General features: G+C 37.2%; 1 protein-coding gene across 3 annotated transcripts in view; it reads left to right on the forward strand.

The window, feature by feature from the left end:
* Positions 1 to 5764, forward strand: part of plekhm3 (pleckstrin homology domain containing, family M, member 3) — a 28977-nt gene extending 23213 nt beyond the window's left edge. For all 3 annotated transcript variants that reach the window (XM_028393241.1, XM_028393243.1, XM_028393242.1), the window contains exons 7-8: positions 3234 to 3391; positions 4704 to 5764. In XM_028393241.1, coding sequence (XP_028249042.1) covers positions 3234 to 3391; positions 4704 to 4866 — 321 coding nt within the window. In that variant the 3' untranslated portion in view covers positions 4867 to 5764. The remainder of the gene's footprint in view (positions 1 to 3233; positions 3392 to 4703) is intronic.
* The last annotated feature ends 13840 nt before the right edge of the window (positions 5765 to 19604 follow it).

The raw sequence follows: 19604 nt of genomic DNA on the forward strand, positions 1-19604 counted from the left end.
CCGTCATGCTGAAATAAGACAGCTTGATGTCTTCTCTGTTCACCTGGTGAATTTCTGGTGAACACTCAGAAATGTGGTGAACCCCTGACACACCATACACACTTTGGCATCCAGCATACATCAGTGTTTCTGAGTGTGTGTGTGCCAGAGAGAGGAGAGGGTGTTATCCAAACAGAGCTCGCCCTGGTCTTTCCAGCCATGTAATCCCAGCTGGCTTTCTAGTTTCTCAATGGAGCAGCAGTTGTCTGTGTGTGTGTGAGGGAGGGAGGGAGAGAGAGAGAGAGAGAGAGAGAGGGCAGGGCAGGCGAACGGCTGTTAAACAGCAGTTTTAGGGGATTAGGAGGTTTTGGAGCACAAAGACTCTGCATGGAGCAAAGAAAGAGGTCGAACTGGAGGGGGAGGAGTTTAAGAGGATGGATAGAGGTGAAAAGTGTGTGTATGTTTTGGGAGGGTTTTTGGAGGGAAAGAGTTGACCCTTTTTAGGCGAATCTAGGAAGGAGTCCTGTAGGCTGAAATAGCACTTTCAGACCGTTTCATAGTTACTGTTAGTTTTAGCTTCTAATTCATCTTTGAAACGTGTTTGTTTCTGTTATTGGTGTTTTTCCACTGCAGAAACAGGCGGTGCAGCCTTTTACATATTAGACTGAAACATTTCTGGATTTGATCTTCAATGTTATTAAAGTCTCATTTTCAGGCCTCAGACGTTCCTGCTAGGAGTAGACACCTTCATCCTAACAGATGTAGATGAATGTGCCCAAAGCCCTCTATAAAACAACCTGTGTTTCAGCAGTGGAAAAACACCATTAAGGCTCAGGAACTAAACTCAGGAGCTCAGAACGTCCCGTTTGCTCAGTCCTGATTGTGTTTGCATCAAATGATCATTCAGATGACCAGAAGACTCTGATGTTTGAGTTGCATTTAGTGAATGAATGTAAAGAGGATGTGCGAAAACATCAAAGTAAACAATCTGCAGAGTGTTTGATGGCCTCTGCTTCACAAGGAAGCTGCAATTAAAATATATATTCCTCCTCACTCATTGCTGAGACAGACATTAGCACGACTCTGAGCGACCATCAGAACTCTGACAGATTTATTGGTCCAGGGCATTGTTGTCCTCTTCAGACTGGAAGTTCTAGTCTGAGTGATTGTCCCAGCGTGGCCCTGCTGGCCTGATGTAGCTAATAAAATGGTCCCTGAATATTTATAGCCAGCAGCTATTACAGCGGGGATGTGGGAATTTTAGCGAAACTAATGAATTTAATTCAGTCGGGTTTTATTTACTTGTAGGTTTCTTTATATTACCCTGTCCCCCTCCCCGTCCAATGAGCTGTCACTCTCCATCCATCCATCTTTCTGGCCTTCCTGCTTCCTCCACCTTCGTCCCTCCAGAGAACCAGTCAGCCACCAGAGCTGTGCTGCCAGTCGTTTGATTCTGCCCAGTCCAATTATAGTGGGCCTTAATTACTGAGCCTGTCAGCCTCCATCAGGAGAGCCATTTGTCATGTGGACTGGGCTGGACTGGACTGAGCAGGCCTGCTTAGGTTTTGGGTGTGGGTGGAGTGGGACACATACATCTGTTTACCACTCTTAGTACCTGCAGGCTTTTACAACATATATGTGTGTCTGATGAAGGCCGGTGACCCATGTGGGTGTTAAATTCTCTATAACGACCATCTCTCAGCACATTGTACACAAGCGCCCTTCTTCACTGCCGAAGTTTGACTGTGTTTTTGGCTGGCAATGCTCTACAGTGGGTTCTGGGTCTGTGGTCTGTGCTGAGGCGTATATTTTGTGACCCAATCTATCCCAGAATTCTTGGGAAAAGATTTGAGGAAGCCCTTGCTCTGGTCTTGATGAATGAAGACACAGCATTCGTCTAAAAGCATCCCTAAAACTCCTGAGTTCCTGGGATGGTTCTTGTTGTTTTGAGAGAATCTTCGCTTTCCTCCATGCTGCCTTGAAAGGATCATCAGCCGTGTGTTAGTCGATACAGGTGTTTACACTGCTGGTGTTCAAGGCATACGTTTAGGCTTTCAGTGCATGTTACTACAATCATTGTGTTGTGGACTTCTAAAATCGAAGTGACCTACGCTCAGCATAGGACTCTTCAGAAGAAGAAGAAGAACATGTCGAAACTACGACCATGTACTTGTTTTTTTATAAGCAGAGCACCTGTATATACAGTATATAATCCTTATGATGCTGTTTCAGTGGCTGGTGTGAGGGATCCTGTTTATTAGTCTAAAATAGGACATTTGTTATAACACAAAGTAAATACGGGCTCAGTGTGAAGCCTGTTGAGCTCAGTGTAAAGGGTAGCAGTGTTTGGCCCTGCTGTATGATTTAGTGTAAACAGGTTTACTGTGTGTGTGTGTGTGTGTGTGGGTTTCTTCCTCCTCTCTCCATCTCACGTCCTTGTCGTCTAACAAACAGCATGAAGGAGGTTATAATTGGGAGGTCCAGAGCTCTGCCAGGTGGAACCACTTGTATCTGAATACAGGCCCTCGCTCTCTCTCAAGATCTCTCTTGTATATTGTGGCGACTCTTTCTCCTTCTTCATGCTCTGTTTTCCTCTTCCTCTCTCCCCGTCTGCCTCATGTCTGTGTCTGTGTTATTAACACAACACTGCTGCAGCCATATTGAGTTTTCGTGTCTGTACTGTCCCCACCTCAGTGTTGTTGTTGTGTTGCCATTAGAAGGCGCTCACTGTATACCGTCTCCTCCCGCATAACAGAGGTCCACTTTATGGTTTAAAAAGATTATAGACTGTAAACAAAGAAGCATGAACCCACTGTGGCATCACCCACATCGTGCTCACAGTTTGAAACCACCCTCAAGTGGCCATTTGTGGAACTGCAGGCTGTGGTACCTCGCAGAGGTTTCCACTGGCTACCTGTTGATGATGTTGTGTTGTTGTTGTGTCCACCCAAGACTCATCTCATTCTGAAAGGCTTCTCGGGCAAAAAATGGCTGATTAGTCACCTGATGGAGGTTTTTACCACCATAAAGAATCAAAGGCGCCTCCTCTCTGTATGCCCTTGCCAGTGTTCACTGTCAAAAGTCGGATCATTTTGTTGATCCTGTTTGAACTGAGCTGTGAATCTCGCACACTATTTATTTTATTCATATGATCATTGTGTGCTGTGAAACTCTTGCTGTGAAAGCACCATTACATGCAGGTGTTTCTGGTGGGAAAACGTTGCCTCTTCAGTGATTCTTATTTTATTTTTAAGGTGATTGATGGAAAACTGGCTCCCTTCCTGTCCAAGGTGATCAAGTTTGCCAGCTCGCACGTTTTCAGCTGCAGTTTGTGTCGAGAGAAAGGCTTCATCTGCGAGCTCTGCCACACGGGACAGGTCATCTACCCCTTCCAGGAGAACGCCACCCGCAGGTAGGACAGTGAAACAGTCACGGTTGATCTGCAGGGCCTCCTTTTCTTTTAAGGTTAAAATGCGCTTTACCGTAATATATTATGTCACCCTGGACGTTTATGAATCTGAACTAACCCTTCACTGTTAAACTCATGTGTGACGTGTGAGGCTGCTGTTTGTCAGTAACACTGCTTAGCTTAGGAGCTGTGTGTGCGTTTTTTTAATGACACAGTCCAGACCCTCATCTTCATCAGTGACAGACAGCAGACAGATAAGAGCTGATTCTTAAAGACTTTGGACACACACACACACACCTTAGTTGTTGATCTGTGTTTTATGACTTGTGAAGGAAGTGTGAAGTGTTGACTGATAGCAGCTGTATCTGCTGTTCTTACTGGAACAGAGCTGTAAAGATTCACAGAGCTGCACGCTGTGTTGATTCAGTGTGTGTGTGTGTCAGACTTCAACTGTTTATTACAATCATGTTTGAATGGGAGTTTGTAGCTTAAGCCCTCTTCCTTCACAGACTGATAGGAAGATGTACCCATCACTTTATACTGGTTAAATGCAATTTCCCCATTGTGGGACTAATAAAGGTTTCTTAATCTTAATCTTAATGAAACAACAACAACAGTTCAATTCAGTTTTATTTATACAGCACTGTTTACAATCAAAATTGTCTGTAGAAACCCAGAGCCCGAGCAAGCAGACAGTGTCAGGAAAAACTCCCTTTTAACAGGAAAAAAACAGCAGAACCAGGCTTACAAGGGAGAACCACCCTGCTGATAGAGGGAGAGAGACAGAGAGGATGAAGAGGAGGTAGGGGAATAGAGATGGTGGTGGTGGTGTTGAGGAGATGCTCAGTGGACCCCGGTCTTAAAGGTAGGGTAGGAGATTTCCTTCTGATGCACTTTTTGTTAAATTAGTGTAACTTCTCTTTACAATCCGATAGCAACCGATTAGTTCGGCAGTTAAAACGAAGAATATGAATCATCTGTGGAAGCTATAAAAATGCTAAAAACATCAGCCAATCCTCCGGGTGGACCCTGCGCGGAGTATTGGCTGGTTGTCACTCTCTTCCTGCTCTGCGCGCACCAGAGAAGTACGTGCATGATGGCCGAAGTCACAGACTGGTTGGGAGGCGTGGCTTCGGGGTGAGCTCCGAGAGAAAGGGGCGTGTGTTTACTTTCAAAATCTCCTACCCTACCTTTAAAGGTGGTGTCGGCCTCTAGAACCCAGATTGGCAGAAAAACAGCCAATAACTGTTCCGGGTTATACTCGCTGTGGTGAACTGAGACTTCCTGATGACTCACATGTGTCTTCGTTGTGCAGGTGTGGCGGCTGTGGCGCTGTTTTCCACGCCGAGTGTCGTCAGAAAGCTCAGCCGTGTCCTCGCTGCGTTCGCAGAGAGCTCCACCACAAGAGGCCGTCGTCTTTCTGGTCGCCTGATGACGACAGTCCAGGATGTTTTCACCTGCCCTACCAGGACACCTGAGACAAACACACACACAGTGAGAACCAGGCCAGACTCTGGACAAAGTGCCTGACTTTTTGATTTGTGTGTGTCCAGAGCACAAACTTGGTTGGTACCTGCCAACACACACACACACCTGAGCTGAGCCCTGTAAAGAGCAGGAGGAGACCTGCCTGAAGAACTGCTGCATCAGGCTTTAACTCATAGAACTGCTCACACAAGTCGTCCCTCTTCATCCCTGCACATCTCCCAGGAGTTAACCTGTTAAATCACAGCTGATAGACTGAACAAATGAGGTTTGTCAATAAAAAGAACATCAGTGAAGTTGTGTTCTGACTGAAGAAAGGAAGGTTTGCTGCTCTTCTTCTGGTTTGTGCTTGAAATGAGCAAACTTTTGGAACTTTGTTTACACTCTAACCCTGATGGATGGTATGACAGTCTCACACTGTAGCTTTGAAAGGCTGTAAAGGGTTAACCGTCTTCTTCTTCACAACAAACAGCTGTCAGCTTGAATTCCAGTGAATTAAAAAGGTGTTGCTGTAATCGTTGACCTGTTCATACTGACTGTTTCAAAAACAACCTGCAGCTCTCGTTCTGTTTAACAAGAAGAAACTTTTCTCTGACATTAACCTGTTTTAGCAGAGGAGGAACGTTTTTAACCAATCAGATCACTGCTGCTAACAAACCTAAAACACACCAGCAGGTCCCCCACAGTAATGTTTGGATACGAGCACAAAGTCTGTCAGGATGGCCGCTTTGTGTGCTCAGTAAACAGGGTTACTCTCTGTCAGGTGAAGACCTGCTGCAGAAAACAGGCAGCTAAAGGTCTGGAAACATGCTCACAGATCGATCTGATATTCATGAGGCTTCATCAACATGTTATCAGTGCTATTTACACAAAAACTGTAAAGTCAAAATACTTTGAAAGCTCCTCTTGAGGTCTCATTTCACCTCCATAGAAAATGGAATATTTATTTGTACAGGAGGACTGCAGCTTTGTTATCTTTAAATGAGCAGCGTGGACAAGAAGAGAAATTACAGCAAACAAACAGTGTAAATATCTGAATGTCATCAGCACACACCCATGATTTGACCCGCACTGTGTCCCAAACATCATGATCAGTTCATCACCTGCAATACGACTAAATAAAGACATTTGTAGTGAGATCGGCTTACCTTCCGAGGCAGCTGGATGCTCCTGCAACAGGCCGTCAGCTGCTGCTGTGAAGAAGAACAGGTTACAGTCAGGAGGAGACTTCAGATCAGGATGTGTTACCAAAAACTCACTTTAAAATAATAATAAAAAAAGCTGTGATTGATGCGTAGAAGTCCCTCCACCTCCATCTTTCCTCTCACATCCCTCTCTCCTCAGACTTAAGTTATTTAACATGTAGATGAGACAGACGTTCGTTTAAAAAAAGGGACTGTAAAATAAAAAGGGGCAATAATAATATACTGTAACTTATTCTTTCAGTGTTGCCTTTTTCCCCTCTTCTCTTCCTGTGTGATTCTACTTCCTGTTGTGCTTTATTCATGCAGAATCTATCCAACATGATGGTGGCTTTAGCTTTTAGTATCTCTATGCAACCTAGACGGCCTTTATGACCCACTGCTTTCCTAGTCTCACTGCGTTTTTATCCAAGGAAGATTTCAAGCAGCGTTGTTTTTTTGTTTTTTTAAGTTCTAAAAACCCCTAGCACTCTTCTTATCATTTGCAGCATCTGCAAAGTTTATGTTTGTTAAAAATCAACAAACGCGGATCAGTCTGAATTTTCGTGTGGCTGGAGCTGCAGGTCCTTCCTTTTTTTTTTATCTGTCCTTTCTCACCCTCCTCACCTGTCAGCTTGTTTGAGCCATAAAAAAAACTAAACATGCTAACATTGAATCAGATGTACTATGTGGGGATTATCAGCTGCTGACTGGTTTTATTCAGGAATATGTATTTTTGTGATAGACTGACAGTTATTCATGTTTATGAAGCATGCAGGAGACTGAACGTAAATATTAGTCAAATATATGGCAAGAAAAGTGCACTGATGTGTGTCCAGATTTCATTTTGAAGGTTAAACTTGAAGAGTTTAAGTTGTGACATAAAAAAACAAGTGTTTGACTGTGAAAGGTTTATTTTACTGTGGAGCCCAGCAGGTGTCAGAGAGATTTATTTTTAAAAATTGTTATTTCTCTTGGTCTTTTTTTTTTTTTTGAAAACAAAATATCCATAATTATCTTTTTTTTTTAAACGGTGCTTTTGTTGTGTCCTAAAATGTGATATTTTGTATGTAGTTAGCAGTTAGATCCATGGTATCACATTAGCTGGTTAAGCTAGCCAGCTGTAGTGTATGTTTTGGGAGTGATAACATTGAGTACAAACTTAGCTTAGCCAGCTAGCTGTGTCCTTGGTGGAGGTTATGTCATGATAACAGTCATGTCCTAATATTGTTATATGTGACTATTAGGCTGTACACTGCACACTTAATAAGACTGAGGATGTCATAATCTGCAGATTAGAAGCATGATTAGTAATTTATTTTTGTTAAATTACAAAAAGTAAATGTCCTCCGAACACCTGCTGAGCTCTGAGTGTAGGTACACTTTAATTTAATTTGATTGTCTGATGAAACAATGTGTTTATTTGCTGCTGTTCATTCATACAGGTGATGACGTGAATGTTTGTGTTGATGCAGTTTTCTCCACATCTGTGTGTGTGATCGGTCATTTCTTTGTCCACCTGTTTTTTTTAGGTTTCAGGCACATTATGATCATGGCAGTATGTTTTTGTACAGTATTTAAGCAGAATAACTGGACTGAGAGTCTCATATGCAAGTTTTTTTTTTATCATGTTTATTTTTAATTGCAGCCAAACTCTTATGCAACATACAGGGAGTCCATTAGTGTTGGGTCTGTTCAAATTTGTCCACTTGCCACTGATGCCAATAAAAAAAATTAACAGTAAATTAAGTTTGTTTGTTGGGTTGACTTCAAATTTTTAAAAGCCCTGAAAGAAACAGAAAGATTCATACTTTATACAAAAAACACATCTAAACCTGAGCCCAAGTGTTTTATCACCTAATATATTCATTTAATTTATGCTTTCTTCAAAAAAAGACCACATTTATATTTTAATTGGATGTTTCTATTGCTAACAATTGATTGTTGATTTTTATTTACATATAGAATAAATTGTTTTGAAATACTTCAGTTTTAGCTTTGTTGGAAAACACACAGTAGTAAATATGAAATCTGATGATTGTTTTTACAGTTACTTTCTGTGATAAATGTTTTTTAAAACGTTAAATGAGACTTCTGATGACTCCCTTCTCTCTTTGTTGTACAGATGCAACAGCTGTGGCACTGTTTTCCATGCCAAGAGTCATCAGAAAGCTCAACGGTGTTCAAAGCTGCAGCAGATATGTCACTGGATTATTGTTAAAGAAGGTCTTCTCTATTTCCACGGTGAGTTTCATGAATATCTACTGCAGGATTGGGGGGAAATTTGAAGTTAAACTGGCACTAAAATCCCATAGACTCCCATTGAAAAAATATATTTTAAAAAATCACTATAAATAATACATCAAAGCTGCAGCACATATTTCACTGGAGTATTGTTAAAGAAGGTCTTGTCCATCTCCACAGTAAGATGCATGAATATCTACTGAAGGATTAGGGGGAAAGTTGAAGTTAAATTGGCACTAAAATCCCATAGACTCCCATTGAAAAATAGAATATTTTAAAAAATCACTATACATAATCCATCAAATCTACAGCATATATTTCACTGGATTATTGTTATAGAAGGTCTTCTCTATCTCCACAGTGAGAATCATGAATATCTACTGCAGGATTGGGGGAAATTTGAAGTTAAACTGGCACTAAAATCCCATAGACTCCCATTGAAAAATAGAATATTTTAAAAACTCACTATAAATAATCCATCAAAGCTGCAACAGATATTTCACTGGATTATTGTTAAAGAAGGTCTTCTCTATCAACATATTGAGAATCATGAATATCTACTGCAGGATTAGGGGGAAAGTTGAAGTTAAATTGGCACTATAATCCCATAGACTCCCATTGAAAAATAAGGTTTTATAAAAAAAAATCTATGAATAATCCATAAAAGCTGCAGCAGATATTTCACTTGATTATTGTTAAAGAAGGTCTTCTCTACCTCCACAATGAGATTCATGAATATCTACCTCAGAATTATGGGGAAAATTGAAGTTAAACTGGCACTAAAATCCCATAGACTCCCATTGAAAAATAAGGTTTTATAAAAAAAAAATCTATGAATAATCCATCAAAGCTGCAGCAGATATTTCACTGGATTATTGTTAAAGAAGGTCTTGTCCATCTCTACAGTGAGATGCATGAATATCTACTGCAGGATTGGGGGTAAATTTGAAGTTAAAGTGGCAGTAAAATCCCATAGACTCCCATTGAAAAACAGAATATTCAAAAAAATCACTATAAATAATCCATCAAAATTGCAGCAGCTATTTCACTGGATTATTGTTAAAGAAGGTCTTCTCTATCTCCACAGTGAGAATCATGAATATCTACTGCAGGATTGGGGGGAAATTTGAAGTTAAACTGGCACTAAAATACCAGAATCAGAATCAGATTTATTGCCATGTAAGTGAAGGGGGTTCACATTACTAGGAATTTGCCTTAGTGATTGGTGCATACAAAGAACATATAGCAATTAACATGCAATAAGATAAAAACTAAGATAAAATTAAGTAAATAAACTAAAGTAAGGCTAATTTTACATGACAGACATGGCGTAACAGACATACAATGAACAGAACATAAAATACTGTGCAGATGAAATGGTAAACATAGACCCTTATATGATCGAATGGAACAGTGTAATAATGTAATAATGTAACAGGTACCACATGGATCGGTGAGGTGGTACTCGTGTGCAAGTAGTGCAAGATGGAGTAAACAGTGCAAATAGTCGTCATTGTGCAGTGACTATACTAAAGTGACCTTCTGAAGACAGTGCAGAGCAGTGCATTAATTACAGTTTAACAGTCCAACAGCAGAGGGGAAGAAGCTGTTCTTGTGGCGTGAGGTTCTGGTCCGAATGGACTGTAACCTCCTGCCTGAGGGGAGTGGCTCAAAGAGTCCGTGTCCAAGACCATAGACTCCCATTGAAAAATATATTTTAAAAAATCACTATAAATAATCCATCAAAGCTGCAACAGATATTTCACTGGATTATTGTTAAAGAACTATAAATAATCCATCAAATCTGCAGCAGATATTTCACTGGATTATTGTTAAAGAAGGTCTTCTCTATCTCCATATTGAGAATCATGAATATCTACTGCAGGATTGTGGGGAAATTTGAAGTTAAACTGGCACTAAAATCCCATAGCCTCCCATTGAAAAATATATTTTAAAAAATCACTATAAATAATCCATCAAATCTGCAGCAGATATTTCACTGGATTATTGCTAAAGAAGGTCTTCTCTATCTCCACAGTGAGAATCATGAATATCTACTGCAGGATTGGGGGGAAATTTGAAGTTAAACTGGCACTACAATCCCATAGACTCCACTTGAAAAGTAAGGTTTTATAAAAAAAAATCTATGAACTGTTAAAGAAGGTCTTCTCTATCTCCACAGTGAGAATCATGAATATCTACTGCAGGATTGGGGGAAATTTGAAGTTAAACTGGCACTAAAATCCCATAGACTCCCATTGAAAAATAGAATATTTTAAAAAATCACTATAAATAATCCATCAAAGCTGCAACAGATATTTCACTGGATTATTGTTAAAGAAGGTCTTCTCTATCTCCATATTGAGAATCATGAATATCTACTGCAGGATTGTGGGGAAATTTGAAGTTAAACTGGCACTAAAATCCCATAGACTCCCATTGAAAAATAGAATATTTTAAAAAATCACTATAAATAATCCATCAAAGCTGCAACAGATATTTCACTGGATTATTGTTAAAGAAGGTCTTCTCTATCTCCATATTGAGAATCATGAACATCTACTGCAGGATTGGGGGGAAATTCGAAAATAAATTAGCACTAAAATCCCATAGACTCCCATTGAAAATTAAGGTTTTATAAAAAAAAAATCTATGAATAATCCATCAAAGCTGCGGCAGATATTTCACTGGATTATTGTTAAAGAAGGTCTTCTCTATCTCCATATTGAGAATCATGAACATCTACTGCAGGATTGGGGAGAAATTCGAAAATAAATTAGCACTAAAATCCCATAGACTCCCATTGAAAAATAAGGTTTTATAAAAAAAAAATCTATGAATAATCCATCAAAGCTGCGGCAGATATTTCACTGGATTATTGTTAAAGAAGGGCTTTTCTATCTCCACAGTGAGATGCATGAATATCTACAGCAGGATTATGGGGAAATTTGAAAATAAATTGGCACTACAATGCCATAGACTCCAATTGAAAAATAAGGTTTTATAAAAGAAAAATCACTATAAATAATCCATCAAATCTGCAGCAGATATTTCACTGGATTATTGTTAAATAAGGTCTTCTCTATCTCCATATTGAGAATCATGAATATCTACTGCAGGATTATGGGGAAATTCGAAAATAAATTAGCACTAAAATCCCATAGACTCCAATTGAAAAGTAAGGTTTTATAAAAAAAAATCTATGAATAATCCATCAAAGCTGCAGCAGATATTTCACTGGATTATTGTTAAAGAAGGTCTTCTCTATCTCCACAGTGAGAATCATGAATATCTACTGCAGGATTGGGGGAAATTTGAAGTTAAACTGGCACTAAAATCCCATAGACTCCCATTGAAAAATAGAATATTTTAAAAAATCACTATAAATAATCCATCAAAGCTGCAACAGATATTTCACTGGATTATTGTTAAAGAAGGTCTTCTCTATCTCCATATTGAGAATCATGAATATCTACTGCAGGATTGTGGGGAAATTTGAAGTTAAACTGGCACTAAAATCCCATAGACTCCCATTGAAAAATAGAATATTTTAAACAATCACTATAAATAATCCATCAAAACTGTAGCAGATATTTCACTGGATTATTGTTAAAGAAGGTCTTGTCCATCTCTACAGTGATATGCATGAATATCTACTGCAGGATTGGCGGGAAATTTGAAGTTAAAGTGGCACAAAAATCCCTTGGACTCCCATTGAAAAATATATTTTAAAAAATCACTATAAATAATCCATCAAATCTACAGCAGATATTTCACTGGATTATTGTCAAAGAAGGTCTCCTCTATCTCCACAGTGAGATTCATGAATATCTACTGCAGGATTGTGGGGAAAATTGAAGATAAATTAGCACTACAATCCCATAGACTCCCATTGAAAAATAAGGTTTTATAAAAAAAAAATCTATGAATAATCCATCAAAGCTGCAGCAGATATTTCACTGGATTATTGTTAAAGAAGGTCAAGGTCAAGGTCAAAATCCCATAGACTCCCATTGAAAAATAGAATATTTTAAACAATCACTATAAATAATCCATCAAAACTGTAGCAGATATTTCACTGGATTATTGTTAAAGAAGGTCTTGTCCATCTGTACAGTGAGATGCATGAATATCTACTGCAGGATTGGGGGGAAATTCGAAAATAAATTAGCACTAAACTCCCATAGACTCCCATTGAAAAATAGAATATTTTAAAAAATCACTATAAATAATCCATCAAATCTGCAGCAGATATTTCACTGGATTATTGTTAAAGAAGGTCTTCTCTATCTCCACAGTGAGAATCATGAATATCTACTGCAGGATTGGGGGGAAATTTGAAGTTAAACTGGCACTAAAATCCCATAGACTCCCATTGAAAAAATATATTTTAAAAAATCACTATAAATAATACATCAAAGCTGCAGCACATATTTCACTGGATTATTGTTAAAGAAGGTCTTGTCCATCTCCACAGTAAGATGCATGAATATCTACTGAAGGATTAGGGGGAAAGTTGAAGTTAAATTGGCACTAAAATCCCATAGACTCCCATTGAAAAATAGAATATTTTAAAAAATCACTATGAATAATTCATCAAAGCTGCAGCAGATATTTCACTGGATTATTGTTAAAGAAGGTCTTCTCTATCTCCACAGTGGAATTCATGAATATCTACTGCAGGAATGTGGGAAAATTTGAAGTTAAACTGGCAATAAAATCCCATAGACTCCCATTGAAAAATAGAATATTTTAAAAAATCACTATACATAATCCATCAAATCTACAGCATATATTTCACTGGATTATTGTTATAGAAGGTCTTCTCTATCTCCACAGTGAGAATCATGAATATCTACTGCAGGATTGGGGGAAATTTGAAGTTAAACTGGCACTAAAATCCCATAGACTCCCATTGAAAAATAGAATATTTTAAAAACTCACTATAAATAATCCATCAAAGCTGCAACAGATATTTCACTGGATTATTGTTAAAGAAGGTCTTCTCTATCAACATATTGAGAATCATGAATATCTACTGCAGGATTAGGGGGAAAGTTGAAGTTAAATTGGCACTATAATCCCATAGACTCCCATTGAAAAATAAGGTTTTATAAAAAAAAATCTATGAATAATCCATAAAAGCTGCAGCAGATATTTCACTTGATTATTGTTAAAGAAGGTCTTCTCTACCTCCACAATGAGATTCATGAATGTCTACCTCAGAATTATGGGGAAAATTGAAGTTAAACTGGCACTAAAATCCCATAGACTCCCATTGAAAAATAAGGTTTTATAAAAAAAAAATCTATGAATAATCCATCAAAGCTGCAGCAGATATTTCACTGGATTATTGTTAAAGAAGGTCTTGTCCATCTCTACAGTGAGATGCATGAATATCTACTGCAGGATTGGGGGTAAATTTGAAGTTAAAGTGGCAGTAAAATCCCATAGACTCCCATTGAAAAACAGAATATTCAAAAAAATCACTATAAATAATCCATCAAAATTGCAGCAGCTATTTCACTGGATTATTGTTAAAGAAGGTCTTCTCTATCTCCACAGTGAGAATCATGAATATCTACTGCAGGATTGGGGGGAAATTTGAAGTTAAACTGGCACTAAAATACCAGAATCAGAATCAGATTTATTGCCATGTAAGTGAAGGGGGTTCACATTACTAGGAATTTGCCTTAGTGATTGGTGCATACAAAGAACATATAGCAATTAACATGCAATAAGATAAAAACTAAGATAAAATTAAGTAAATAAACTAAAGTAAGGCTAATTTTACATGACAGACATGGCGTAACAGACATACAATGAACAGAACATAAAATACTGTGCAGATGAAATGGTAAACATAGACCCTTATATGATCGAATGGAACAGTGTAATAATGTAATAATGTAACAGGTACCACATGGATCGGTGAGGTGGTACTCGTGTGCAAGTAGTGCAAGATGGAGTAAACAGTGCAAATAGTCGTCATTGTGCAGTGACTATACTAAAGTGACCTTCTGAAGACAGTGCAGAGCAGTGCATTAATTACAGTTTAACAGTCCAACAGCAGAGGGGAAGAAGCTGTTCTTGTGGCGTGAGGTTCTGGTCCGAATGGACTGTAACCTCCTGCCTGAGGGGAGTGGCTCAAAGAGTCCGTGTCCAAGACCATAGACTCCCATTGAAAAATATATTTTAAAAAATCACTATAAATAATCCATCAAAGCTGCAACAGATATTTCACTGGATTATTGTTAAAGAACTATAAATAATCCATCAAATCTGCAGCAGATATTTCACTGGATTATTGTTAAAGAAGGTCTTCTCTATCTCCATATTGAGAATCATGAATATCTACTGCAGGATTGTGGGGAAATTTGAAGTTAAACTGGCACTAAAATCCCATAGCCTCCCATTGAAAAATATATTTTAAAAAATCACTATAAATAATCCATCAAATCTGCAGCAGATATTTCACTGGATTATTGCTAAAGAAGGTCTTCTCTATCTCCACAGTGAGAATCATGAATATCTACTGCAGGATTGGGGGGAAATTTGAAGTTAAACTGGCACTACAATCCCATAGACTCCACTTGAAAAGTAAGGTTTTATAAAAAAAAATCTATGAACTGTTAAAGAAGGTCTTCTCTATCTCCACAGTGAGAATCATGAATATCTACTGCAGGATTGGGGGAAATTTGAAGTTAAACTGGCACTAAAATCCCATAGACTCCCATTGAAAAATAGAATATTTTAAAAAATCACTATAAATAATCCATCAAAGCTGCAACAGATATTTCACTGGATTATTGTTAAAGAAGGTCTTCTCTATCTCCATATTGAGAATCATGAATATCTACTGCAGGATTGTGGGGAAATTTGAAGTTAAACTGGCACTAAAATCCCATAGACTCCCATTGAAAAATAGAATATTTTAAAAAATCACTATAAATAATCCATCAAAGCTGCAACAGATATTTCACTGGATTATTGTTAAAGAAGGTCTTCTCTATCTCCATATTGAGAATCATGAACATCTAATGCAGGATTGGGGGGAAATTCGAAAATAAATTAGCACTAAAATCCCATAGACTCCCATTGAAAATTAAGGTTTTATAAAAAAAAAATCTATGAATAATCCATCAAAGCTGCGGCAGATATTTCACTGGATTATTGTTAAAGAAGGTCTTCTCTATCTCCACAGTGAGAATCATGAATATCTACTGCAGGATTGTGGGGAAATTTGAAGTTAAACTGGCACTACAATCCCATAGACTCCCATTGAAAAATAGAATATTTTAAAAAATCACTATAAATAATCCATCAAATCTACAGCAGATATTTCACTGGATTATTGTCAAAGAAGGTCTCCTCTATCTCCACAGTGAGATGCATGAATATCTACTGCAGGATTGGCGGGAAATTTGAAGTTAAATTGGCACTACAATCCCATAGACTCCCATTCAAAAATAAGGTTTTATAAAAAATCACTATAAATAATCCATCAAATCTGCAGCAGATCTTTCACTGGATTATTATTAAAGAAGGTCTTGTCCATCTCCACAGTGAGATGCATGAATATCTACTGCAGGATTGGCGGGAAATTTGAAGTTAAAGTGGCACTAAAATCCCTTAGACTCCCATTGAAAAATATATTTTAAAAAATCACTATAAATAATCCATCAAATCTACAGCAGATATTTCACTGGATTATTGTCAAAGAAGGTCTCCTCTATCTCCACAGTGAGAATCATGAATATCTACTGCAGGATTGGGCGGAAACTTGAAGTTAAATTGGCACTACAATCCCATAGACTCCCATTGAAAAATAAGGTTTTATAAAAAATCACTATAAATAATCCATCAAATCTGCAGCAGATCTTTCACTGGATTATTATTAAAGAAGGTCTTGTCCATCTCCACAGTGAGATGCATGAATATCTACTGCAGGATTGGGGGGAAATTTGAAGTTAAACTGGCACTAAAATCCCATAGACTCCCATTGAAAAATAAGGTTTTATAAAAAAAAATCTATGAATAATCCATCAAAGCAGCCGCAGATATTTCACTGGATTATTGTTAAAGAAGGTCTTGTCCATCTGTACAGTGAGATGCATGAATATCTACTGCAGGATTGGGGGGAAATTCGAAAATAAATTAGCACTAAACTCCCATAGACTCCCATTGAAAAATAGAATATTTTAAAAAATCACTATAAATAATCCATCAAATCTGCAGCAGATATTTCACTGGATTATTGTTAAAGAAGGTCTTCTCTATCTCCACAGTGAGAATCATGAATATCTACTGCAGGATTGGGGGAAATTTGAAGTTAAACTGGCACTAAAATCCCATAGACTCCAATTGAAAAGTAAGGTTTTATAAAAAAAAATCTATGAATAATCCATCAAAGCTGCAGCAGCTATTTCACTGGATTATTGTTAAAGAAGGTCTTCTCTATCTCCACAATGAGAATCATGAATATCTACTGCAGGATTGGGGGAAATTTGAAGTTAAACTGGCACTAAAATCCCATAGACTCCCATTGAAAAATAGAATATTTTAAAAAATCACTATAAATAATCCATCAAAGTTGCAACAGATATTTCACTGGATTATTGTTAAAGAAGGTCTTCTCTATCTCCATATTGAGAATCATGAATATCTACTGCAGGATTATGGGGAAAGTCGAAAATAAATTAGCACTACAATCCCATAGACTCCCATTGAAAAATAGAATATTTTAAAAAATCACTATAAATAATCCATCAAAGCTGCAACAGATATTTCACTGGATCATTGTTAAAGGTCTTCTCTATCTCCATATTGAGAATCATGAACATCTACTGCAGGATTGGGGGGAAATTCGAAAATAAATTAGCACTAAAATCCCATAGACTCCCATTGAAAAATAAGGTTTTATAAAAAAAAAAATCTATGAATAATCCATCAAAGCTGCGGCAGATATTTCACTGGATTATTGTTAAAGAAGGTCTTTTCTATCTCCACAGTGAGATACATGAATATCTACAGCAGGATTATGGGGAAATTTGAAAATAAATTGGCACTACAATGCCATAGACTCCAATTGAAAAATAAGGTTTTATAAAAGAAAAATCACTATAAATAATCCATCAAATCTGCAGCAGATATTTCACTGGATTATTGTTAAATAAGGTCTTCTCTATCTCCATATTGAGAATCATGAATATCTACTGCAGGATTATGGGGAAATTCGAATATAAATTAGCACTAAAATCCCATTGACTCCCATTGAAAAATAAGGTTTTATAAAAAAAAATCTATGAATAATCCATCAAAGCTGCAGCAGATATTTCACTGGATTATTGTTAAAGAATGTCTTCTCTATCTCCACAGTGAGATGCATGAATATCTACTGCAGGATTGTGGGGAAAATTGAAGATAAATTAGCACTAAACTCCCATAGACTCCCATTGAAAAATAGAATATTTTAAAAAATCACTATAAATAATCCATCAAAGCTGCAACAGATATTTCACTGGATTATTGTTAAAGGTCTTCTCTATCTCCATATTGAGAATCATGAACATCTACTGCAGGATTGGGGGGAAATTCGAAAATAAATTAGCACTAAAATCCCATAGACTCCCATTGAAAAATAAGGTTTTATAAAAAAAAAATCTATGAATAATCCATCAAAGCTGCAGCAGATATTTCACTGAATTATTGTTAAAGAAGGTCTTCTCTATCTCCATATTGAGAATCATGAATATCTACTGCAGGATTGTGGGGAAATTTGAAGTTAAACAGGCACTAAAATCCCATAGACTCCCATTGAAAAATAGAATATTTTAAATAATCACTATAAATAATCCATCAAAACTGTAGCAGATATTTCACTGGATTATTGTTAAAGAAGGTCTTGTCCATCTCTACAGTGAGATGCATGAATATCTACTGCAGGATTGGCGGGAAATTTGAAGTTAAAGTGGCACTAAAATCCCTTAGACTCCCATTGAAAAATAGAATATTTTAAAAAATCACTATAAATAATCCATCAAAGCTGCAGCAGATATTTCACTGGATTATTGTTAAAGAAGGTCTTGTCCATCTCCACAGTGAGATGCATGAATATCTACTGCAGGGTTGGGGGGAAATTTGAAGTTAAACTGGCACTAAAATACCATAGACTCCCATTGAAAAATATATTTTAAAAAATCACTATAAATAATCCATCAAAGCTGCAGCACATATTTCACTGGATTATTGTTAAAGAAGGTGTTCTCTATCTTCATATTGAGAATCATGAATATCTACTGCAGGATTGGGGGGAAATTCGAAAATAAATTAGCACTAAAATCCCATAGACTCCCATTGAAAAATAGAATATTTTAAAAAATCACTATAAATAATCCATCAAAGCTGCGGCAGATATTTCACTGGATTATTGTTAAAGAAGGTCTTCTATATATCTCCACAGTGAGATGCATGAATATCTACTGCAGGATTGGGGGGGGGGGGGGATTTGAAGTTAAAGTGGCAGTAAAATCCCATAGACTCCCATTGAAAAACAGAATATATTAAAAAAATCACTATAAATAATCCATCAAAACTGCAGCAGATATTTCACTGGATTATTGTTAAAGAAGATCTTGTCCATCTCCATAGTGAGATGCATGAATATCTACTGCAGGATTGGGGGGAAATTTGAAGTTAAACTGGCACTAAAATACCATAGACTCCCATTGAAAGATATATTTTAAAAAATCACTATAAATAATCCATCAAAGCTGCAGCACATATTTCACTGGATTATTGTTAAAGAAGGTCTTCTCTATCTTCATATTGAGAATCATGAATATCTACTGCAGGATTGGGGGGAAATTCGAAAATAAATTAGCACTAAAATCCCATAGACTCCCATTGAAAAATAAGGTTTTATAAAAAAAAAAATCTATGAATAATCCATCAAAGCTGCAGCAGATATTTCACTGAATTATTGTTAAAGAAGGTCTTCTCTATCTCCATATTGAGAATCATGAATATCTACTGCAGGATTGTGGGGAAATTTGAAGTTAAACAGGCACTAAAATCCCATAGACTCCCATTGAAAAATAGAATATTTTAAACAATCACTATAAATAATCCATCAAAACTGTAGCAGATATTTCACTGGATTATTGTTAAAGAAGGTCTTGTCCATCTCTACAGTGAGATGCATGAATATCTACTGCAGGATTGGCGGGAAATTTGAAGTTAAAGTGGCACTAAAATCCCTTAGACTCCCATTGAAAAATAGAATATTTTAAAAAATCACTATAAAT

Source organism: Parambassis ranga, chromosome 21 (assembly GCF_900634625.1).
Source record: "Parambassis ranga chromosome 21, fParRan2.1, whole genome shotgun sequence".
NCBI classification, from domain to species: Eukaryota; Metazoa; Chordata; class Actinopteri; family Ambassidae; genus Parambassis; species Parambassis ranga.